This window comes from Neoarius graeffei, chromosome 24, assembly GCF_027579695.1.
Source record: "Neoarius graeffei isolate fNeoGra1 chromosome 24, fNeoGra1.pri, whole genome shotgun sequence".
Lineage (NCBI taxonomy): Eukaryota > Metazoa > Chordata > Actinopteri > Siluriformes > Ariidae > Neoarius > Neoarius graeffei.
In genome coordinates this window covers 47,308,679-47,334,913 of record NC_083592.1, presented here as the reverse complement: position 1 = coordinate 47,334,913, position 26,235 = coordinate 47,308,679, and the positions used below count along the sequence as shown (strand labels likewise).

Sequence of the window (26,235 nt, the reverse complement as noted above, 5' to 3'; positions counted from 1 at the left end):
GTAGACATTATTCAGGATACTTAGGAACAATAGCCATTACAACCAAAATCAAGACTGTTGTCATCCTTCAATTACTCCAGTCCTCATAATGGTTCTGTCTAGAGGGTCGTAGTGTGTGGCGTGTGTGCGGCCTTATTTCTCTCTCTCTCTTTCTAATTAGGTCCCCTCGGCATGTTGTCTTAGCTGAAAAACAGAAATACTTGTTTCACATCAGCAGACTTTCACCGGAGGATTATACACTTCTCCTGATTTCCATGTTTCTTTCTTTTAATTAGTACTTGTTTGCAGAGGTAGCTAGTGAAATGTAACCTCTCTGAATTATCCAGTTTAAGGGTTACAAATTATAAGCAAGTTTTGCAGCATTTTTTAAATTACAGAGCAATGTATCTTAATGCCTTAAGTAGTAATAGGTAAGTAATAAGTAATGAGGAAGTAAATACTAATGAGTACGTAATATTCAGTAAGTAATACAGTAGTGCTTGAAAGTTTGTGAATACTTTAGAATTTTCTGTATTTCTGCATAAATATGACCTCAAACATCAGATTTTCACACAAGTCCTAATTTAGATAAAGGGAACCCAGTTAAACAAATGAGACAAAAAATATAATACTTGGTCATTTATTTATTGAAGAAAATGATCCAATATTACATATCTGTGAGTGGCAAAAGTATGTGAACCTCTAGGATTAGCAGTTAATTTGAAGGTGAAATTAGAGTCAGGTGTTTTCAATCAGTGGGATGACAATCAGGTGTGAGTGGGCACCCTGTTTTATTTAAAGAACAGGGATCTATCAAAGTCTGATCTTCACAACACATGTTTGTGGAAGTGTATCATGGCATGAACAAAGGAGATTTCTGAGGACCTCAGAAAAAGCGTTGTTGATGCTCATCAGGCTGGAAAAGGTTACAAAACCATCTCTAAAGAGTTTAGACTCCACCAATCCACAGTCAGACAGATTGTGTACAAATGGAGGAAATTCAAGACCATTGTTACCGTCCCCAGGAGTGGTCAACCAACAAAGATCACTCCAAGAGCAAGGCGTGTAATAGTCGGCGAGTTCATAAAGGACCCCAGGGTAACTTCTAAGCAACTGAAGGCCTCTCTCACATTGGCTAACGTTAATGTTCATGAGTCCACCATCAGGAGAACACTGAACAACAATGGTGTGCATGGCAGGGTTGCAAGGAGAAAGCCACCGCTCTCCAAAAAGAACATTGCTGCTCATCTGCAGTTTGCTAAATATCACGTGGACAAGCCAGAAGGCTATTGGAAAAATGTTTTGTGGATGGATGAGACCAAAATAGAAGTTTTTGGTTTAAATGAGAAGCGTTATGTTTGGAGAAAGGAAAACACTGCATTCCAGCATAAGAACCTTATCCCATCTGTGAAACATGGTGGTGGTAGTATCATGGTTTGGGCCTGTTTTGCTGCATCTCAGCCAGGACGGCTTGCCATCATTGATGGAACAATGAATTCTGAATTATACCAGCAAATTCTAAAGGAAAATGCCAGGACATCTGTCCATGAACTGAATCTCAAGAGAAGGTGGGTCATGCAGCAATACAACGACCCTAAGCACACAAGTCATTCTACCAAAGAATGGTTAAAGAAGAATAAAGCTAATGTTTTGGAATGGCCAAGTCAAAGTCCTGACCTTAATCCAATCGAAATGTTATGGAAGGACCTGAAGCGAGCAGTTCATGTGAGGAAACCCACCAACATCCCAGAGTTGAATCTGTTCTGTATGGAGGAATGAGCTAAAATTCCTCCAAGACGGTGTGCAGGACTGATCAACAGTTACTGGAAACGTTTAGTTGCAGTTATTGCTGCACAAGGGGGTCACACCAGATACTGAAAGCAAAGGTTCACATACTTTTGCCACTCACAGATATGTAATATTGGATCATTTTCCTCAATAAATAAATGACCAAGTATAATATTTTTGTCCCATTTGTTTAACTGGGTTCTGTTTATCTACTTTTAGGGCTTGTGTGAAAATCTGATGATGTTTTAGGTCATATTTATGCAGAAATATAGAAAATTCTAAAGGGTTCACAAACTTTCAAGCACCACTGTAGTAGTGTTGTAGTTGAGTCACTAAACCTTGAGACTGAATCCAGTCTCGAGTCCCCAGTGTTCAAGTCCAAATCAAGTTATAGTCATTAAAGAAAATTTTGAGTCGAGTCCACTGTTGATCCGAGTCGAGTCCGAGAACAAGATTCCAACTGCACCATTTGACGGTGGCTGTTGCTGCCTTTATGTGAAAGCGTCTCTGCTACTGTGTTGGACTAACGTTCTTGCTCGACTGCCCCATTTTCGTTAATAGGCTACAGATAAAAAGCTTGTTCATCACTCAGCAAGCCCCGCCCACTATCAACAGGGCAAATAACATGAGAGAGGGTTAACACTAGCTATCAACATGAGAGAGGGTTAACATTGCTCAGCAAGCAAACCCCGCTATCAACAGAGCAATGAACATAGTGTGTCACTTCCTTCTCTGGGTGGAGTCTTGTCAAATGATGATTGAAGTTCGAGGTCGTCCCCGTCGTTTCCTCAATAGTTCTTCGACATATGGAACACATCGCAGTGCATTTTTTTCCCACTGCACGAGAAGTCTGTATCAGCAAAGCGGACAATCCTAGGGGCGTTCTCTCCAGGCATTTTAGCGCCATTAATGTTAGTTTGTTCCTGAACATGACGTATGAACAGGTGAATGTGCATTCTCTTGCATGAAATTAGTACAAAAATTAATGTAGGTATAAATATCTTATGCCAAATTATGAAGGCATGTTGCAAAAAAAATAAAGAGAAAATCCGAGTCCTCGTCTCCAAATTACGAATCCGAATGCAGTTAATGCACGAGTCCGAGTCCAAGTCCGATTCATCAGTGCTCAAGTCAAGTCACGAGTCCTTAAAATTAGGGCATGAGTCAGACTCGAGTACTACAAGCCTGAGTAGTAGTAGTAGTAATAATAATAATGATGATGATGATGTTTTATACATTTTCTCGATCAAATCTTTTTAAAAGATGCAGCTCCATTGACTAAAAAATAATAGCAGAAAAAAGAATAAAAGCATTCATAAAGGTACACTTATTTTTTAAGGAACAAAAATTTAAAACATCAAATATATAAGAAAAAGCTGATTTTAAGAAATCAAAAATTTCTTAAAATCTAAAAAAAAAAAAAAAACTACAAACTTAACAGGAAGATGGTTATTTTTAAGAGAAAGCAAATAAACATGTTTTTGGCTTTTGAAAAGTGAAAAAATATATATATATAGATAGATAGATACAGTAGATAGATAGATAGAGAGAGAGAGAGAGAGAGAGAGGGAGCCTAGCATACATTTTGCAGTGTATTTTTCTGACTACGTAGGCACGGCTTCATTAGTTTTCCTCTTTTTGTAATAGAGAAGTCAAGAAAGCCAGTATTTTATGGATCTTAAAATTTCCCAGGGAGTTATTAAGTGATATTAGAATCTTTCAGCGTAAATGTTGAATGCCACTCATGTACGTCATCTTTAAACAGTGAACAGAGCCACTGCTGTGTGATGCAGGTCTTGCTCAGACTCTCTTCACTGATAGATGAGGAGGCTTGGTGGTGTAGCGTGATGAATCTTGCTGGCAGGCTGCGTTGGTGCTCCGATAGCTGTATTGATCAGCTTCTCGTTAAACATTTAAAAATAGTCCCTCAGGGAGATGGGGTGGATCAATTTGTCCCATATTGCTGTGATTTCAGTCTGTGCTGCTGAACACAAGATCAAATCACTGAGTAAACCTCTAGTCTTGTGTTCAGACTGAATGATATGCTTCAAATGAATTTCTCATTTTCTTATTGCTAATGGAGCTGGGATACAATCAAGTTAGTGCTTGTTTGCAAGGGTGGAACCAGATCTCATAAGAATAATAGTCACAAATTGTATGAAATTAAAGTTTCTGGGACATTACAATCCAAATACAACCATCAATAAATATTTTTCCAACAAGGTAACAACAAAATACAGCAGGAATATCATAGCTGATTTAGTGTATTTAGTAAAAGGAAACATTTTTAAACCATGACCTATTTCGGTACAAATCTGCCCTTTTATATAAGTGAGTAGTCCTTGGTGTGCAGTGTTTACATTTTGGAATAGTAAGACTTAAATTCAGTTGTATAAAAACAGGAAATTGCCCTGTTTTGCCCTCTATACAAAGCCTGATTTGGACTCTTCACCCTAATGTTCACCATATTTTCCTCTTGGAACTGGAAGGAATGCTGCTATCAAGACACACACACACACACACACAGACACACACACACACACACACACACACACACACAAGTTTATACTAATATATAGATTTAGGCACTGCCTAAAAGCAGAGCTCCCATCTGTTTCTGGGTTGTAGAATTTTCTTATATCATAGCCAGCCTCTTTTGTTTTATTTCTTTACTGGCTAGCACTGGCCACTAGGCAGCATGTATGACTGGTAATTACTAACACTGGCCACTGGGCGGTGTCTCTCTCATCTCATTATCTCTAGCCGCTTTATCCTGTTCTACAGGGTCGCAGGCGAGCTGGAGCCTATCCCAGCTGACTACGGGCGAAAGGCGGGGTACACCCTGGACAAGTCGCCAGGTCATCACAGGGCTGACACATAGACACAGACAACCATTCACATTCACACCTACGGTCAATTTAGAGTCACCAGTTAACCTAACCTGCATGTCTTTGGACTGTGGGGGAAACCGGAGCACCCGGAGGAAACCCACGCGGACACGGGGAGAACATGCAAACTCCGCACAGAAAGGCCCTCGCCGGCCACGGGGCTCGAATCCGGACCTTCTTGCTGTGAGGTGACAGCGCTAACCACTACACCACCGTGCCGCCCTGGGCGGTGTGTATGACTGGTAATTACTAACACTGGCCACTGGGCAGTGTGTATGACTGGTAATTACTAACACTGGCCACTAGGCGGTGTGTATGACTGGTAATTACTAACACTGGCCACTAGGCGGTGTGTATGACTGGTAATTACTAACACTGGCCACGAGGCGGCGTGTCTCATCTCATCTCATTATCTCTAGCCGCTTTATCCTGTTCTACAGGGTCGCAGGCAAGCTGGAGCCTATCCCAGCTGACTACGGGCGAAAGGCGGGGTACACCCTGGACAAGTCGCCAGGTCATCACAGGGCTGACACATAGACACAGACAACCATTCACACTCACATTCACACCTACGGTCAATTTAGAGTCACCAGTTAACCTAACCTGCATGTCTTTGGACTGTGTGGGAAACCGGAGCACCCGGAGGAAACCCACGCGGACACGGGGAGGACATGCAAACTCCGCACAGAAAGGCCCTCGCCGGCCATGGGGCTCGAACCCAGGACCTTCTTGCTGTGAGGTGACAGCGCTAACCACTACACCACCGTGCCGCCTAGGTGGTGTGTATGACTGGTAATTACTAACACTGACCACTAGGTGGTGTGTATGACTGGTGGTACATGGACACGGACAGCCCACAAAAAATCGACTCGATGGGTTTACCATTTTTTCTTAGGTATGGTGCTCCGCTGGAGCTCCGATAATAAGTTCTCACTCATTGCTCATAGAAACAAGTCGAGAACCCCCCTCCCCCCAAACCCCCCTCAGCCCCACCTCTTGTTTAACCCCCACTTTGGTCACCAGCCAGTTCCCACCCACCAATTAAATCTCCCTTATCATACGGCCGCTACCAAAATTGGTGGGCAAAGACTAACATGCTCTGTTAGTCTCTGAGACACATGAAACCACCCAAACACATCATCTTTTCAAACCGCTGCTCTTCTTCCTGCATCACATGGCATCGTAACACATTCAGAGGAAAGCGCTATCTACTGTACCTTCTTCCTGAGTCTACATGAACTCACAGACTAAATAAAGTTAAGGAAGGTCGGAAGACGTATCCCGTGATTGTGGAAAAGATGTTACTGTGTTTCAGAAGAGTCAAATTATTGGCTTGCATCAAGCAAAGAAAAGAACTAAGAAGATTATTGAAATGAATGGAATTGGGTTAAGAACTGCATTATTAAAACCTGGAAGAATAGTCGTGAAGTGTGAACTTCGCAGAAGAAATGTGGTCAGAAAAAAACCTTGTTTGACTGAGATCAGAGATCACTTTCCCTTTCCCTTCCTTTATTTAAACTTAAAAAAACAGGGTAGTCTAATCAGTGGCTATATGCCTCTGCTATCAAAAGGAGCCCTGCTACACATATACAACACACAATCAAGTCAAGTCAAGTTTATTTGTATAGCGCTTTTAACAACAGACATTGTCACAAAGCAGCTTTAAAGAAAATTAAAGCCTTTAAACATGAGCTAATTTTATCCCTAATTTATCCCCAATGAGCAAGCCTGTGGTGAAGATGGCAAGGAAAAACTCCCTCAGACGATGTGAGGAAGAAACCTCAAGAGGAACCAGACTCAAAAGGGAACCCATCCTCATTTGGGTGATAACAGGCAACATGATTATAAATAACTTGCTTCTATAACAGCGTCCTGTAGAGTCACAAAGTATAACTGTGTAACCAGGAAATTCATTACAGTTTTAACATGAAGTCTGTTTTGTTGAAGTTATAAACTGGTCACTGATGGAAACCTGAGTGCCAAAATGTTCATGACAACTGCAGTCCTAAAGTTAGCAAGTCAACTGTAGTCCTCAGCTAGTCTGGCTAATGCAACTTCAAAGCTCTGCGAGCATTTGGTCTGGCAAAGATATTAAGCCCAACCGTTTCCCAGAGCGCGTGGTTGACCCGCCTCCCTGAAATGCCTCAGTTTGCTACTGGTCGAAGCCAGAAAAGGCTGTGACGAAGCTTAAACCAATCACATCACTCTTTCCTCTGACGTACGTGACGCGACGGAAACTGCTTGAGTAACAGGAAGAAGATAAATACCTCCAGGGCTGCTCTTTGCTCCGTTTTCAATGAGAACTTCCCGTTGAATGCTTTCAATACAGCATCTACCGCTGTGTCAAAGGCTTGCCGCTGCTCCATGTTCGTAATGTTTCTAGTGAATGAAGCGCTTCCGGCATAGATTCTGTAAACAATCTATGGCTTCCGGTCGCAGTTCTACTACGTCACTGCTTTGAACACGCCTCTACCCAGGGCTGTTGGAGATGCTCAAAGTTGATTGGCTCCCGATTTTTCGGGAGCTTGGAAGAGCTGGAGATAGCTTGCCTTGCCAGACTAAGTTCGCAACAGGCCCCCGTGTTGCGTCACACTTAGGATGGGCGGGCCCAGGCTAGTCCTCAGCCATAAAAGCATTACTTTAAGTGTCCAGAGCGTCTTACGAGTGCGACTTTCGACTATCCACATGGGACTGTCCTCCACACAAGCAATGTGATGAGAATAAAAGAAACTAGTTATGATCAATATCAAATTGCAATATCCACAATATGTACATATCTAATATCTTCAAATTAGTCACAAATACAAAAAAACTACACAAATAAAATACATTAATGTATAAAATATGAGCAATAAACTACAAACTATAAGCTTAAAGGAACAGTCCACCGTACTTCCATAATGAAATATGCTCTTATCTGAATTGAGACGAGCTGCTCCGTATCTGTCCGAGCTTTGCGTGACCTCCCAGTCAGACGCAGTCAGACGCGCTGTCACTCCTGTTAGCAATGTAGCTAGGCTCAGCATGGCCAATGGTATTTTTTGGGGCTGTAGTTAGATGCGACCAAACTCTTCCGCGTTTTTCCTGTTTACATAGGTTTATATGACCAGTGATATGAAACAAGTTCAGTTACACAAATTGAAATGTGGCGATTTTCTATGCTATGGAAAGTCCGCACTATAATGACAGGCGTACTAACACCTTCTGCGCGCTTTGGCAGCGCATTGATATCTGAGCTCCGTATCAATGCGCTGTCGAAGCGCGCAGAAGGTGTTAGTACGCCTGTCATTATAGTGCGGACTTTCCATAGCATAGAAAATCGCTACGTTTCAATTTGTGTAACTGAACTTGTTTCATATCACTGGTCATATAAACCTATGTAAACAGGAAAAACGCAGAAGAGTTTGGTCGCATCTAACTACAGCCCCAAAAAATACCATTGGCCATGCTGAGCCTAGCTACATTGCTAACAGGAGTGACAGCGCGTCTGACTGCGTCTGACTGACTGGGAGGTCGCGCAAAGCTCGGATAGGTACGGAGCAGCTCGTCTCAATTCAGATAAGAGCATATTTCATTATGGAAGTACGGTGGACTGTTCCTTTAATCTATTAAAAACAATGGATCCATGATAATAAAAGGATTTATTGACCAGCTTGGTTCTTACCCTTGGTAAACCCTTAAACACTTGAAGTCGAATTGTAAAAACAATCAACAGTAGAACTCACGATTATGTTTAATAGTCAAAGTAATATGATTTCCACGCATGCAATGTGACAAGAACTCAGAGAGGTGGGACTAAACAGCTGTGTGGCCGTAAGAAACCCACTTGTCAATGAAGTTAATCAGAAGAAAACGCTTCAGTTCGCTAGTGAGCATAAAGATTTGACTCTGGAGCAGTGGAAAAAGGTTATGTGGTCTGATGAGTCCGGATTTACCCTATTCCTGAGCAACGTGTGCATCAGGGTAAGAAGGGAAACGAATGAAACAATGTACCCATCATACAAGGTGGCCACTGTACAAGTCTTTGGAGGCAGTGTTATGATCTGGGGTTGCTTCAGATGGTCAGGTCGAGGCTCAGCAACGTTATGGGGCAATAAAACGAAGTCACCTGATGACCTGAATGACCAGGTTATCATCACATCAATGGATTTTTTTCTTCCCTGATGGCACGGGCATAAAATTAGAGCTCAAATTGTGAAGGAGTGGTTCAGGAAGCATGAGGAATCATTTATATACGTGAATTGGCACCACTGAGTCCTGATCTTAAGCACGTTGAAAATCTTTGGGATGTTGGAGAAGATTTTACAGAGTGGTTCGACTCTCCAGGTGGCACGGTGGTGTAGTGGTTAGCGCTGTCGCCTCACAGCAAGAAGGTCCTGGGTTCGAGCCCGGTGGCGGGCGAGGGCCTTTCTGTGTGGAGTTTGCATGTTCTTCCCATGTCTGTGTGGGTTTCCTCCGGGTGCTCCGGTTTCTCCCACAGTCCAAAGACATGCAGGTTAGGTTAATTGATGGCTCTAAATTGACCGTAGGTGTGAATGGTTGTCTGTGTCTATGGTGGGGTTTACATTAGACCGTATCAGCGGATCATCAGATTAACGTTTTTAAAACGATTAGTGTGCACACAGCAACACCAATACACGATTCGCCTGCACACAGCAACACCAATACACGGATACGCTCTGCTCCGCAGGCATCCTGTGCTCCAAATCACTCCGCCCTGAACAGCGAGTGCCCTCTGGAGGGTGCGCACTCCGGCCCTGTGCAGCTCACAGAGCGCGCGAGTATAGCGCACGAGCAGTGATTCGGGACTGAGCCGCTGTGTGTGTGATCCCAGCGCATATCACTTACCACTTGCAAGTGGAAGGATGGCAAGCCTAAAGACAATCATAACTACACAATGGGCAGTATTTGCATCAGTATTTGCAGTATTTTCATACTTTTATACTCTTTAATGAAAGGTGATACAAGGCGGAAGTCCGCGCCGTTTTTCAGCAGTCGCGTCACATGACCAACGCCAGCGAATCAGGAAGGTGGATGTCACAGTGACGTTGTCCAATAACGACGCCAGCTAGAGCTCAGCACAGCGTATCCGCGTATTCTCAATGTTTACACAGCACCGGAGCTGACACGATCTGGATTGAATATGTGGACGCTGGCGGATTCCCGTTTCCAGGCGTTTCCAGGCGTTTTAATGTAAACGGACAGTGCATCCGCGAAGAAAACGAGACAGACACGGTCTAATGTAAACTTGGCCTATGTGTCAGCCCTGTGATGAGCTGGCGACTTGTCCAGGGTGTACCCTGCCTTTCGCCCGTAGTCAGCTGGGATAGGCTCCAGCTTGTCTGCGACCCTGTAGAACAGAATAAGCGGTTAGAGATAATGGATGGATGGATGGGTTCGACTCTCCTGTCATCAAGCCACGATTTTGGCAAAAAGTTAATGGATGGAAATAAATGTTGTGATGTCGCTTGAGGTTGTATAAACAATGCCTCAGCAAATATGTGACATCAATGCTAAAGGCAGTTCAGTGAAATCTGTGTGCGACTTTTTTTTTGGCCAGGCGTGTGTATATGTATATATGTGTGTATCTACTGTAGCTGTGCTGTATGTGTGTTTTAACCTATTTGAGTTATGTTAAAACACTGATGGGGATTTAAAATGAACCTCCCTTGCTATGCTGCTGACTCTTATTCACCTGTAGTCGCTAAATCACAGAACAGAAAGCAGCACTACCCTGAGTTACTCCTGAAATCTTTTTCCTCCAGCTGTAGCACAGATCTCATCTGTAAGTGTTGCAGTGTGAGCTGCTCCTGCAGGTCTCCAGGGTCCTTGATGAATAACGATGGGATGTAGAGGAGCAGGGAGGAGGCCTAATGGGGGATGAATGCTGCAGAATATTAGCCAGACCTCACCACTCCCACACATAATTCATTTATGTCTGCACACTAGAACTTTGGGTCAGTATTAAGACCGCTCCCTTTTTTTTTTTTTTCATCCTTTTCTTGCCTGCGTTCTGGTTTTCATTGCTGGGGAAAATGAAACATAGCTTCTGATGGCACTTGGGTTCTTTTGTGCGCTTTCATACGGCACCTTTGAGATGAAAAAATTCAATAAAGCGTAGACAAGAAACGTAGTAATGATAACATTTCTCTTTTATATAAGGTCCTGTAGAGGCTGAGACTGTAAAGAAAAATTTTGAGCTGGCACCGCAGGTTCGTGTTATTATTATTATTTTTTTTTTCATAGCGTTTGTTCTGGTCCTTATTTCTTTTTCAGTGAGAAAATAAGATAGTTGAACGAGCTGGAAATCTCACTCGAGTGTTATCAGCCTCTTCCATTAGCTCTTCACGAAGAGCTCGATCTAGTAAATCAATGACATGGGAGATAATTGCAACAAATGGAATCTAGATGATGAGTGGAATTGCACTGTGCATATAAAATATTAATAGCACAACAAACCTGCAGTCATTTCCAGCACATAAAGCTTAAAGAACGTATAGTATGTGAGTGAATGTATAGCTTTAAAGGCACTACAGACCTCATTATTAGTAGTGGAGAAAAATCTATAATTATGTCTGGATAGTAGAGTGACTCAATCATCTCCAGGCTCGCAGGAGCAGCGGGAGGTTTTGATGATTTAAGAAGGCAGTGCTGAACTCGCTGCTTTATTTCTGACTTTGTTCATTGATTTTTGGAGCACGATCTCACACATACAGTAGACAAATGTACAGAGAGGAAGATGGAATGAAAGGGAATGATGAACACAGAAAGAATGGGAGGGAGCATACATGAATCACAAGAGGTGAGAGAGCGGCAGTCCCGTGTCTCGGTCCTTTTGTTAAAAAAATCATAAAGCTTTTTATTTATTTTGGCGACTTGTCCAGGGTGTACCCCGCCTCTCGCCCGTAGTCAGCTGGGATAGGCTCCAGCTTGCCTGCGACCCTGTAGAAGGATAAAGCGGCTAGAGATAATGAGATGAGATGGGATTTTTCTCCTATTTTACCAAGGGTGCCAATAATTCTGGAGCTAACATCTTAGAGCTGTAGCTAGGACACACGGAATGGAGAAATTAGGTTTTACGGCATGTATCAAGTGACAATAGCGTCAATAAACAAACATTTTTAGATTTTAAAATTTTCTTTAGCTAAGCAGCAGATATCAGCGTTTCTACATTTTAAATAAACACAAATTTGCATTTTATTTAATTAATTATTTTAAAAAAAAACCTTTAACTCAAAACAAATTAATTTTACGTTATAATTAACAGTTATTCCATGAAATCGAGTTGTACATGAGTTATAAGCCATGTACGGCAAGATTGAGTGGAATAGCTGTTTTATTCTATCCACATTCACTAGATTTTGAGAAACAGAGCATTTTTTATTTTTATTTTCTGCAAATTCGGCAAATAAAAACTTTATCCAAAATCATTTCCGCTTAGAATGTAAATAAAGCGGCGAAATGACAGTAGCAATTTGTGAAAAATGCTATAATAATAATAATAATTCTTGAAAAATAAAAATAAACATATGTTCTTACCATCAAATACTTTCATTCCATATTTTGTTGCTTTTTTTGTATTTTTTTTGGGGGGGGGGTTGTTTTCAAGTAGTTTTTATTTCATCTTCAGTTGGTTCAGCAACATGCTTTGCCATTTTGTTTTTCTCTACTCACTGTATATGAGCTGATATCCTTGTAGTAGAGTAGCCAATCAGAGTGCACAATTTCTCATATCCAGTGAATGTGGATAGAATAATGTACATTATACAGTGTTCCTTTACATTTTATCTCCAGTTAGACCATAAATGAATAAATATGCCCCTGAAATGAAACTAATACACACTTTATCATTTTAAAACAACACAAAGAGCATTTTAGATTTTAGAAAACTTGATTTTGGATGAGAAATTTAATTGTATTTTGTGTATTAAAGCAACATAACAGCAATTTTACATTCAAAATACAAAAAAAAATAAGAATCTTTGAACGTTTGAAATAAACACAAATTTACGGCAGAGCAATAGGGCCAGGGTTTTATATTTTATTTGGAAACTTCTGAGAAAAAAACTCAATTTTTTAGATTAAAGTCAAAATTTTCGAGGAAAAAAGTCAAAAGTTTCGAGAAAAAGGTCAAAATTTTTGAGAAAAAAAGTCAGAACTTTCGAGAAAAAAGTCAAAATTTTCGAGAAAAAAATTCAAAATTTTAGAGAAAAAAAAAATCAGAAATCTGTCGAAGGCGGGTTTCCATACGGAAGTGACACTCACTCGCGGCTGGTAGACATGAATGGCTGAGACCAGAGCCATGGAATTCAGAGTTGTGACAACCGGGGTACAGAAAGTCGGTTGGTGATGTGAAGGCTATCACATTGTCAATGTCCGACTGATTTCGCCTCCTGAAAAGACCAAGTTCACGACACCGCCTCTTCAAAGTCCGGATAGAAATCACAATATTGTGATTCTGTGCCAAGACTGCAAGGATCTCTGTTATTAAACCCAATCCCGAAATAACATTTGATTAAGTCGTCCATTTCAGCAGCACTAAACACAGTAGTAACAGACTAAGGGCCCGTTTACACGAGGACGCTGTCGGGTAAAAACGACTAAATATTTTATCGGAAGTGCCTTTCGTCTACACGGGGACGGCGTTTCCGAGGCTGAAAAACGGAAAAAATTGAAAACGCCTTCCAGAGTGGATAAGTTAAAAACAGCCCCCGTTGCATATCCGTCTAAACTACCCAATACGCCAAACTCTGCTCGGATCTGCTCACGTCGGGTACGCGTTTACGTCATACATATGTCATATACTGTACATGCCAGCCCGGGAAGTAAGAAAGTAAGTAAAAAAAGTAAGAGCATGTCTGATTACATCGATCCAACGGACCTTCAAGCTGCTCTGGCAGCTTTAATAAACGTCCAGGAGTCTTTCGAACATCTATACCGAATCTGCACATATACCGTTAATGAACAGAGGCGGGTATAGTATGCTCTTACTTTTTTACTTACTTTCTTACTTACCATAGCCAGAGTAGTCAAAGTTTTCGCGGCGCAGATGTGCAGATCAGACAAGACGGAAGACGTTGCGCATGCGTGCAGACATAGCGGAGGTCTTTCACAGCACCACCTAGCCGCCTGGCATGAACATCCAATTGAATTCCACACATTTATGCGTCACCGTATAGACGCAGATTTCCTCCTTGAAAACGGTCGTGTAGACGCGGAAAAAAGTGAGAACGAAAACGGACTTTTGCGTTTTTGTTTCAGACCGTCCCCGTGTAAAGTGGGCCTAAGTCTCCGTCAGCTCTGAATGACCTGGTACTTCCTGGTAGCCTAAATTTGTGACTTTTTTTCTCGAAAATTTCGAGTTTATTTTCTCAAAACTTTTGACGAAAATTTTGACTTTTTTCTCGAAATTTTTGACTTTTTTTCTCAAAAGTTTTGAGATTGTTTCTCGAAATTTTTGACTTTTTTCTCGAAATTTCTGACTTTAATCTCGAAAATTCTGAGTTTTTTTTCTCAGAAATTAAAAAAATATATATGTATTTCTTAGTGGAACTATCGCTCTTCTGTACAAATCAACATTTTTACCTTTCAAATGAACATGAATCATTTATACGTGGCAAAACCATTGTATATTCTTTCACATTTGAAAACGCAATTAGACTAAACCTACCCATGTTCAGTTCAGCATTAGTGTTAATAGACTAATTCTTTGTCTAAATCATTGACTGGGTAGGGATTAGCATGTTGCATGGTTCACACATTCTGTTCCTGTCGTTACTTACTCGGCTAATTCGGTGCTTGAAAGCTCTGGAGCTGAGGTCTGCTAATTTCTCAGCACTTCTCCGAGTGCCATAATCCCCCAGAGAGCAGCAGAGTAGGAGCTCAAAGCCCAAAAGAGATCAGTGAAAAAGCTGTTATAAGAGTCAGCACTGCTAAACCCCTTCTCATTTCCTCTGTCCATTAGATATGTGGCTTGAGTTAAAGGTGAACGATGTTCTGGTGCTTCTGCTGACCTGGGTGGGTTTGAGGGTTCGTATGGATTTTACACCGTGTTCAATCACAGGATTTCGCTTTGCTGTCACTTTTCTTTATCTTTAGTTGGATTAGATTGGAAATGTGGGAATGAAAACAGAGCCTATATCTTATTGATTTTTCACTCATGTTTATATAATGCAGTTTTTTCCCAATCTCAAACTAAATTGCAGATATGCTAGACACTTTTTTTTTTGCGCAACTACTGTATAAGCACAAGAGCTTATCACCCCAAAGCTATTGTAAATAATACACAGTTGTTATGGATTAGGTAAGGAGTAAAACATGATGTGGCGTGCCGTTATAGAAAAATAATCGACGATAGGGTGGTGGCATGTGACTTGACATGAAACGGAGTTACTCTTACTAACCCACGGTTAAATATTCTCATCAGGTTAGATACAGTTAGTGCCTTGATTTCAAAATGTGAACTTGGATCAAGGGCAAAATTCAAGAATACACAAGACTATGACCAAGACTGAGCAAAAAACATGAGAGTAATCTATAACTAGATAGATAATGTGATTAAAGTCACAGCGATTTGCATTAGCTCTTATAAACCGGAACGTCTGGTCACCGTACCCTCTAGATCTGGAATGGTAAGAGATAGAGAATGATGCTTAGTGAAGAAAAAAGCCAGTTTTTCATGGATGATTCGGTTTTGGTGATCCAGATCAGCACCAAAAGTCAAAGCAATGTAATTCAGCCCAGAGGTATTCTGCATGTGAAATTTGGTGATGATTGGTTGAAAACTGAGGGAGACATAGCGTCCTAAAAACGTTAGGATAATAATAATAATAATAATAATAATACGTCTCCTCACAAAAAACTTCACCATATCAGTGATTATGCACATTAAAAATAAATCTGTTCATGTGCAAGTCTCTTTTACTCCAGAAATGATAACGTATGTAATGAGTGTGTTCATCTAATTCTGTGATTTGAATGATGGCACGGTTAGCACAACTGTCAGAGCTGCAGTTATAGAAAATGTATCAGCACTTTCTGACCAATCATCTCATCTCATCTCATTATCTCTAGCTGCTTTATCCTGTCCTACAGGGTCGCAGGCAAGCTGGAGCCTATCCCAGCTGACTACGGGCGAAAGGCGGGGTGCACCCCGGACAAGTCGCCAGGTCATCGCAGGGCTGACACATAGACACAGACAACCATTCACACTCACATTCACACCTACGCTCAATTTAGAGTCACCAGTTAACCTAACCTGCATGTCTTTGGACTGTGGGGGAAACCGGAGCACCCGGAGGAAACCCACGCGGACACGGGGAGAACATGCAAACTCCGCACAGAAAGGCCCTCGCCGGCCACGGGGCTCGAACCCGGACCTTCTTGCTGTGAGGCGACAGCGCTAACCACTACACCACTGTGCCGCCCCTCTGACCAATCAGAATCAAGAATTCAACAGTGCTGTGGTATATACGGTAAACACTTAATTTTGGTCTTAGTTGGTATTATGGGCACTCTTAACTTTTGCTAGCTTACAGTATATTTGGTGAAATGGAAAGCAATCAAGCCAAAGTTGATAGAGAGGAAGCAGTAGAGTCCAGGTAAGATGAAGAGGAAGAAGAGGAGCAAGACATTGCATCATTGAAGAGATACGACGATGTTCATCCTTCAGGGTCGAAGATGACCAAGACTTCAATTTTGTGGGTGGTGGTTTTGGGTCCGGAGGTGACTGATGAGGCCAATCCAGGCTTTGAAGGTACGCCCACATGTACGCATGAGTAGATGCTGTAGTGGGGGTGGTGATAGTTCGAGCCTTCCATACAGCTTGTTTCTTCTGGGCCTTGGCGATGCGTTTCATCTCTGCTGCATGTGCGCCACTGGTGAGCCTTGCTCGCCATGCTGGATGATCCTGAACAAGCGACTCCCAAGAGTTGAGATCGATTTCTGGGATTTTGAGGGACACTTTGTCCTTGAAGCGCTTCTTCTGCCCCCCAGGTGAGCACTTGCCTTGGCATGGCTCTCTATGGCCGGTCCATCTGGCTCGGGTTTTCGGCATAAGGGTTGACGCTGGGAAGTCCGGCCCATTTTAGGAGCTCCGTGTCTGGGATTTTGTCCTGCCACTTGATATGAAAGAGTTTGCGGAGGCAGGTCAAGTGGAAGTGATTGAGGTGCTTAGCATGTTTGCTGTAGACAATCCAGGTCTCACAGGTGTAAAGTAGGGTGGGAAATATCGCAGCACGGTAGACCTTCAGCTTAGTGGTAAGGCTGAGCCCTCATTGAAGAGAGACAGTCAACAATCAAGAATCCTGAGAAATCACCATGCTGTTGTGGATTTCCTGACTATGATTGAGGCCCTCTGTGCAGTAAACAGGAGATCTCCACCAACAGAGGGTATTTCCCACACTGGTGGTCAGGAATGTCCTAGCGTATGATTCGTATGAAGTCTTTCTATCCCGAGCCCAGTTTATTTCTCTCTTCCTTTCATGAGTGTATTTTGGTATAGAAGTATTTGAGGAACTCATCAGTGTCCCACACCTTTGAAAGCTCATTTGCATGCGAGTAAATCAAATCTTTTAATGCATTGTATGTTGTCTTATTGTTTATTTCATGGATTGAACCAGCATGCATAAGTTATTTACCCTTTTTTGCATTTTTTAATGAATTCATCAGCATCTATGTGCTTTTCTTCAATTATACTAGTATCTAGCTAAGAATCAGTTGCGTTTATACATTCGATTAGTGTGTTTTGAAGCCGAAGTTTCATTATGAGCAAAGCTAACACATTTTCAGCCAATTAAATTAAATGCATTATGCTGAACTGAGAGTGTAATATTTTGAAGAAAAAAAAAAAGAGAGAAAGATGTAATATATTTGCTAGGAGTTCCCGAAAACTGCAAACGGATATTTTTGCATTATTTTCAGAGTTTCTAGTTCAATGTTTTTAGCATTGACGATACAGATGCCCCTTTTGTCCTCTGCAGTGCATTTCTAATTCTTGTATCTATTTCATATGCATGCAATGGCAAGTAAACATTAATGGATGAAAATATATTCATGGAAAACACCCCCACCCCCCACACACATGCACACAAATCTGTCCTTTGTTACCGTATTAAGATTCAGGCTTCAGAGAAGCTACTTTGCTTCTGACTACTTTAGGTGCCAGAAATGCAATATGAGCTCCAAAAAAAAAAAAAAGTAAATTACGTGAGTAAACCTTAAGTGACAAAAGGGGGATGGGAAAGATGAGGTGATCTGGTTACCATAGAAATGGGACGGTTGAAGAAGGATGGGGAGGCTGTCGAAACAGCGTACTGTACCACGATAATACGGTATATCTGCTGATTCAGCTGAGAATCAGCCACTGGCTCAAATCTGCAATATTCCGTATTACGTATGATTTCTTTGGTGTTACTTGGATCATAAATGATGAAATGATAATGGTGCTGAGATACAGGGACTAAATGTTTGGTTTAGATTCGAGGAAGTTCTGCTCACTGCTGAGAAATAAAGTGATTACCCACTCAGTTATAGCCATCATTCCTCTCTCATCTGTTTGATCTGGAACGAGGGATTGCGCTGTAAAACAATTAGCCGAGGCCTTTTGGAAGCTTCTCTAAAATGATCTTCGCTGTTATTGAACCGTGCTGAACATTAAAACAAGAGATTGATTGTCACTAAGTGATTATATACTGTAACGTTTGTTTTCTCTCTGGTGCAGGCCAACGATGCCTCAGGGAACACCTGGAACTGGCTGTACTTCATCCCCCTCATCATCATCGGCTCCTTCTTCATGCTCAACCTCGTTCTTGGAGTGCTGTCAGGGTGAGAGCCCACATCGTATCACTACATCAAATATTCATTACTCGAGTGTTTTTTATTACTTCTCAGTTTATGTAGTCCTTGCTTTTTTTTCCTGCTCTGTTAGAGGCAACAAAATAATTGGGGTTTTAAAAATAAAGACTTTCATCATTCATTCATCATCAGTAACTGCATTATTCATTAGCTCATAAGGCCGATAAGCCGTTGCCATGGCATGGCGTCCGTAGTCTACAATTCAGTTAAATCTTATCTCTTCCGTCAACTCTCCGTGGGTTTCCGTTCCGATTGTTTTGTATTGAAAGAACTCATCACTCAGCACAAAACTTGGTCATTGTTTTGTCAAATTTTTTGCTAACAAGTTACTAATAATCAGGCCAAATTAACAGATTTTCCAGGCCTGTCACTAGAATAGTATCGCTGCTCTCATTTCTCATCCGATTCCAGTTCTGATCGATGTTTTGGGTAGAGCTTCCCTTGAGGAACAAAACTTGGTTGTTTGTTTGTCAATTTGTTTACAACTTGGTTTATTTTCAGTTAAATCATATCTCCTCCCTCAGTTCTCAATGGATTTCAGTTCTGGGTCTTGTTCAAAACATGGTTATTTTAACAGCAGGTTAACTTGTAACCACACGTTAAAATTTTAACCTGCCGTTAGTTAACCAGCCATTAAAAAATCGTTTCTTGAAGCTAATTTAACCATACCGTTAGCAAACCAATTGGTATAGCCCTAACCAGTTGGTTATGATGTCACACCGTGTCACAATCAATCCCACAATGCCACACCCACCAAGTCTCTTGACTTGGAAGAAACCGCCGCTTGCATAAAATCTAAGGGCAATGAGCACCTGCTCTTCAATGGACAGTGCATGGCTTCTTCGTGTTGGGCGTTCCAAGTCTTCTTGCAACAAATCACATATATAACGTAGAGATTCTCCACCAAATTGGTACCAATGTCGAAGCTTTGTGTCATTGTATCGAAGTAATTTGTTTGGTTCTTGTCTGAATTGTTTTGGACGGTGTGCATTAACAATTGAGAACATGCCAGCAGCGTTCGTCTGTAAGATGAACGCCATTTTGATGTTTACATAATCACTTGGTTAAAAGATAACGGAGGCTGGGAGGTGTGCTAACTTTAACCACTTGGTTAACTTTAACGGAGTTTTGAACAAGAGTTTAATAGTAGGTTATATTTAACATAATGCTAAATAGTGATTTAACCATTGGTTAAAAGATAACCATGTTTTGAACAACCGGACCCAGATGGTTTTGTTTGAAAGAACTAGTCCTTCTGTACAAAATCTGGTCATTGTATTTTCAAATTTTTGCTAACGAACTGCTAATTAGGTCACCTTAATGAGTTTTCTGACTTTTTTGTAGAATTGTATCTCCTCTCTCATTTCTCATCCGATTCCAGTTCTGATCGATGTTTTGGGTAGAGCTTCCCCTGAGAAACAAAACTTGGTCGTTTGTTTGTTGATTTTCTTACAACATTGTTTATTTTCAGTTAAATCGTATCTCCTCCCTCAGTTTTCAATGGATTTCAGCTCTGATTGTTTTATTTGAAAGAACTTGACCTTCTGCACAAAACTTGGTCACTGTATTGTTAAATTTTTGCTAACAAATTAGTAATGAGGTCAACTTAACACATTTTCTTCTGACTAGAATTGTATCTCCTCTCTCATTTATCGTGCCAATTCAGTTCTGATCGATGGTTTGGGTAGATCTTCCATTGGGGAACAAAATTTAGTCCTTTGTTGATTTTCCTGTTGTAAACAATTTGTCGTGGAGGTTGGTCCTCTCGGGCGGCACGGTGGTGTAGTGGTTAGCGCTGTCGCCTCACAGCAAGAAGGTCCGGGTTCGAGCCCCGGGGCCGGCGAGGGCCTTTCTGTGTGGAGTTTGCATGTTCTCCGCGTGGGTTTCCTTCGGGTGCTCTGGTTTCCCCCACAGTCCAAAGACATGCAGGTTAGGTTAACTGGTGACTCTAAATTGACTGTAGGTGTGAATGTGAGTGTGAATGGTTGTCTGTGTCTGTGTGTCAGCCCTGTGATGACCTGGCGACTTGTCCAGGGTGTACCCCGCCTTTCGCCCGTAGTCAGCTGGGATAGGCTCCAGCTTGCCTGCGACCCTGTAGAACAGGATAAAGCGGCTAGAGATAATGAGATGAGATGAGGTTGGTCCTCTCTCACATTGTCACATTTCAGTTCTGTTTGATGTTTTGGTTGTCAGGGTTGTTTCGATGGCAGGCCAGATGAGCGATTACATCCTTGATGTTCTGGTATAATTTATATAGTATATAAAGCCTGGGGGGTGGTGCAGTGGTAAGCACTGTCTCCTCACAGAAGATGAACCTTGTGTTCGACTGGGGCTTTTCTGTATGGAGTTTGCATGTTCTTCATGCCTGTGTGGGTTTCCTCAGGGTGCTCCGGTTTCCTCCGACAGTCCAAAGGCATGAAGATTACTGGTAGGTTCCTGCAGAACTGGCTGAATGAATGCGAGTGTGAATGGTTATTTGTCCCTGTGATAGATTGAGAACCTGCCCAGGAAGTCAGCTGGGATAGATAATGGATGGATAAAGCCTGTATACAAGATGGCTTCTGGGCATAAAGTATAGTTTGGTTGTTTGGAGTCTCGCTTGGGCATGTCATTAGAAATTAATGCAGTGTTCAACTAGAAGTCATAATGTGTAACTCCCAACCTATGACCAGGAACAGACAAAGAAAGTACCCCTCGACTCAGAATTCCTTCCCATGAACTTGGGGTAGTGTTACCTTTTTACCTTTAAGTGAGTTATGCTGGATATACAAGTGTTTGTTTTAGATTGGTCAACATACAGAAATCATACTCACTTCTTAAATCTATAACATTGACTTGACATTTCTCTGTTTGACAAAAGTACAAAAGTATATCACTCATCATATCTAGCTGGGAAGAATTTTGCTAACAAAAGGCAAACGTCTATAAATTGTTTTACCCACTTTGTTCCTCGAATGCACGGAGGTTGAAGATGACATCACTGCGAATGTGACCCAATACTAATGCAATTGATGGTATGATGCGACACAGAACGAGACAAAACATGCTGTCTGTTTTCATGACAAGTTCAGTTTCATAGCTTAACATTAGATCTACGCTGGTGTCGCTGACACTGTTTCCACTGTCTTCGCAAGATTCGCAAGCGTAATAATAATACACGGCTTCCTCCAGTGTAGCCATATTCATTGTTGACAAGAAAAATTGGAAGAATTGGAAGTTCACCACCCACAGAGGTAGCAGTAGGGGATTGGTGCAGTGTGGATTGGGTGGCAGTCGAAGGCAGGGGCCTTGACGACCTGATCCCCGGACACAGCGGCTGGCTGTTGGGACATGGAATGTCACTTCGCTGGGGGGGAAAGAGCCTGAGCTTGTGCGGGAGGTTGAGAGGTACCGGGTAGAGATAGTCGGGCTCGCCTCCACGCACAGCTTGGGCTCTGGAACCCAGCTCCTCGAGAGGGGCTGGACTTTCCGCTTCTCTGGAGTCGCCCGTGGTGAGCGGCGGCGGGCTGGTGTGGGCTTGCTTATAGCTCCCCAGCTCAGCCGCCATGTGTTAGAGTTTACCCCAGTGAACGAGAGGGTCGCCTCTCTGCGCCTTCGGATTGGGGAGAGGGCTCTTGCTGTTGTTTGTGCCTACGGGCCAAATAGCAGTATAGAGTATCCGGCCTTCTTGGAGTCCCTGGGAGAGGTACTGAGGGGTGCTCAGACTGGCGACTCCATTGTGCTACTGGGGGACTTCAATGCTCACGTGGGCGATGACAGTGACACCTGGAGGGGCGTGGTTGGGAGGAACGGCCTCCCCGATCTGAACCCGAGTGGTGTTTTGTTATTGGACTTCTGTGCTAGTCACAGTTTGTCCATAACGAACACCATGTTCGAGCATGGGGTGTCCATAAGTGCACGTGGCACCAGGACACCTTAGGTCGGAAGTCGATGATCGACTTTGTAGTCGTTTCATCTGATCTCCGGCCCTATGTCTTGGACACTCAGGTGAAGAGAGGGGCTGAGCTGTCAACTGATCACCACCTGGTGGTGAGTTGGATCCGCTGGCGGAGGAGGAAGCTGGACAGACCTGGCAGGCCCAAACGTATGGTGAGGGTCTGCTGGGAACGTCTGGCCGAGCACTCTGTTGGGGAGGTCTTTAACTCCCACCTCCGGGAGAGCTTTTCCCAGCTTCCGAGGGAGGCTGGGGACATTGAGTCTGAGTAGACCATGTTCTCTACCTCCGTTGTGGACGCAGCTGTTCGGAGCTGTGGCTACAAGGTCTCCGGTGCCTGTCGTGGCGGCAATCCCCCAACCCAGTGGTGGACACCGGAAGTAAGGGATGCCGTCAAGCTGAAGAAGGAGTCCTATCGGGCCATGTTGACCTCCGGGACTCCTGAGGCAGCTGACAGGTATCGGCAGGCCAGGCGTGCTGCAGCTCGGGCAGTTGCGGAGGCAAAAACTCGGAACTGGGAGGAGTTCGGGGAGGCCATGGAGAAGGACTATCGGTCGGCCTCGAAGAAATTCTGGCAAACCGTCCGGCGCCTCAGGAGGGGGAAGCAGTACTCTGCCAACACTGTTTACAGTGCGGGTGGGGAGCTGTTGACCTCGACTGGGGACATTGTCGGGCAGTGGAAGGAATACTTTGAGGATCTCCTCAGTCCCACCATCATGTCTTCCACTGAGGAGACTGAGGCTGATGACTCAGAGGTGGACTCGTCCATTACCCAAGCCGAAGTCACTGAGATGGTTTGCAAGCTCCTCGGTGGCAAGGCACCGGGGGTGGATGAGATCCGCCCTGAGTATCTCAAGTCTCTGGATGTTGTGGGGCTGTCTTGGTTGACACGCCTCTGCAACATCGCGTGGCGGTCGGGGACAGTGCCTCTGGAGTGGCAGACTGGGGTGGTGGTCCCTCTTTTTAAGAAAGGGGACCGGAGAGTGTGCTCCAATTATAGGGGAATCACACTTCTCAGCCTCCCAGGGAAGGTTTACTCCAGGGTACTGGAGAGGAGAATTCGACCAATAGTCGAACCTCGGATCCAGGAGGAACAATGTGGTTTTCGTCCTGGTCGCGGAACACTGGACCAGCTCTATACCCTTCATAGGGTGCTCGAGGGTTCATGGGAGTTTGCCCAACCAGTCCACATGTGCTTTGTGGATCTGGAGAAGGCATTCGACCATGTCCCCCGTGGTATTCTGTGGGGGGTGCTTCGGGAGTATGAGGTTCGGGGCTCTTTGCTAAGGGCTGTCCAGTCCCTGTACGAACGGAGCAGGAGTCTGGTTCGCATTGCCGGCAGTAAGTCAGACCTGTTCCCAGTGCATGTTGGACTCCGGCAGGGCTGCCCTTTGTCACCGGTTCTGTTCATAATTTTTATGGACAGAATTTCTAGGCGCAGCCAGGGGCCGGAAGGAATCCTGTTTGGGAACCACAGGATTTCATCTCTGCTTTTTGCGGATGATGTTGTCCTGTTGGCTTCTTCAAACCAGGACCTTCAGCATGCACTGGGGCGGTTTGCAGTCGAGTGTGAAGCAGCTGGGATGAGAATCAGCACCTCTAAGTCCGAGGCCATGGTTCTCGACCGGAAAAGGGTGGCTTGCCCTCTCCAGGTTGGTGGAGAAGTCCTGCCTCAAGTGGAGGAGTTTAAGTATCTCGGGATCTTGTTCACCAGTGAGGGAAGGATGGAGCATGAGATCGACAGGCGGATCGGTGCAGCCTCCGCAGTGATGCGGTCGCTTTACCGGTCCGTCGTGGTGAAGAAGGAGCTGAGCCAAAAGGCGAAGCTCTCAATTTACTGGTCGATCTACGTTCCGACTCTCACCTATGGTCATGAGCTTTGGGTAATGACCGAAAGAACAAGATCGCGGATACAAGCGACCGAAATGAGTTTCCTTCGCAGGGTGGCTGGGCGCTCCCTTAGAGATAGGGTGAGAAGCACAGTCACTCGGGAGGAGCTCGGAGTAGAGCCGCTGCTCCTCCACATCGAGAGGAATCAGCTGAGGTGGCTTGGGCCTCTTTTTCGGATGCCTCCTGGACGCCTCCCTGGGGAGGTGTTCCAGGCATGTCCCCCTGGGAAGAGGCCCCGGGGAAGACCCAGGACACGCTGGAGGGACTATGTCTCTTGGCTGGCCTGGGAACGCCTCGGTGTTCTTCCCGAGGAGCTGGCCGAGGTGTCTGGGGAAAGGGAAGTTTGGGCTTCCATGCTTAGACTGCTGCCTCCGCGACCCGGTCCCGGATAAGCGGAAGAAGACGAGACGAGAACGAGACAAAACATGCTGTCTGTTTTCACGACAAGTTCAGTTTCATAGCCTAACATTAGATCTATGCTGGTGTCGCTGACACTGTTTCCACCGTCTTCGCAAGATTCACAAGAGTAATAATAATACATGGCTTCCTCCAGTGTAGCCATATTCATTGTTGACAAGAAAAATTGGAAGAAGTGGTCAAGGAAGGCATCATATTACCGTCTGGTGGTGTTTTGGCTTGACCCTGCAGTGCCCTCTAGTGGATATAGCTTTTAATCTTCACGATGTACACAATAATATAATTCAAATGTATTAAAAAGTTTATAGTAATGCACTTGTTCTAATACGTTATTAGGCGTACATGGCATACATGCCACATAATCTCAGCACCATTGATGACAATGGTGATGTTATTTAACAAAGACTCACTCACTCCCTCACGGCGGCCTCAGCCAAGTTGCACGCCTGGAGCCCCAATCCTGTTGATCAGCCATGCAGTTGGCTAGCTCAGCAGTAGTGGCTGTGCCCACGTCCCTTTTCAGGGTGTGGATGAAGGTTGCAGAGGGATGGCCTCGACTTCTGCAACTGTGGAGAGGCTCCCACAACACAAGCTCACCAGCAGGCAGATTCTTGTGCCTGAAGCAATGGCCTGCAAGCCCAAGTCTCCATCTGGCCACCTTGTCAGAAATTCTGGGGAGGGTACTATATAAATCTTCATTTGGTACATAACTCTGCTAGGTGATGTTCACAGCCACACGTAACATTTGAATGTAGGAGCCATCAAGAGATCTTTCTAAGATAGAGGTAAAGGACCAGCATTCGCATCCATACAGGAGGACAGACTTGACGGTGGCCACAAAGAGCCTACGCTTCAGCTCGCGAGAGACACTTTTTTTCCAGATCTTACTCATATCATTCAGTGCCTGCCAGGCTTGTGCCTTGCGGACTTTGATATCCTGCTCAGTTGAATTAACCCACGAGCCTAGATACTTGAAATCGTCTACTTCATCAAGCACCATCCCATTGCTTGTGGAGAAAGGTGCTGGAGATGTAACATTGTAAGACATCACTTTGGTCTTCTTGTAACAAAGAAAAATGTGTAATTATTTATAAGGTGAAGTCTCTGTATGGACATACAGTATTTGGATATATTTAGCATATGGAAGAAGTTGCCAGTGTAAAGGCTAGTAAATTTTCTGCCTCAGGAGTAAATGATAACAGGAACTTGTTTCATGGACGTTCCACAACATTCAATGCAGAAGGGAACCATCAGGGCCTTCTAGGCATTCAGAGAAGGCCCAAACATATCAGCATTTCAAATGTTATATTTAATTTCTTTCATTCTTTAATTTATTTCATTTTTTCATAATTTCATTGTAATTATTCCTCTTCTAATTCTAATTTAGCCTCATTTTCTGTCAAATTTGCTTCAGAAATGAAAGGGTTACTGTCCTGAAAACATTAAAATCGAGTTATCCAATGAGATTTTTTGTTTTGTTTGTTG

At 43.5% G+C, this 26,235-nt stretch overlaps 1 protein-coding gene across 1 annotated transcript in view; it reads left to right on the top strand.

The window, feature by feature from the left end:
• Positions 1–26,235, top strand: part of cacna1ba (calcium channel, voltage-dependent, N type, alpha 1B subunit, a) — a 380,512-nt gene that overhangs the window by 117,974 nt on the left and 236,303 nt on the right. Inside the window, exon 7 of the mRNA XM_060907396.1 lies at positions 18,376–18,479. Coding sequence (XP_060763379.1) covers positions 18,376–18,479 — 104 coding nt within the window. The remainder of the gene's footprint in view (positions 1–18,375; positions 18,480–26,235) is intronic.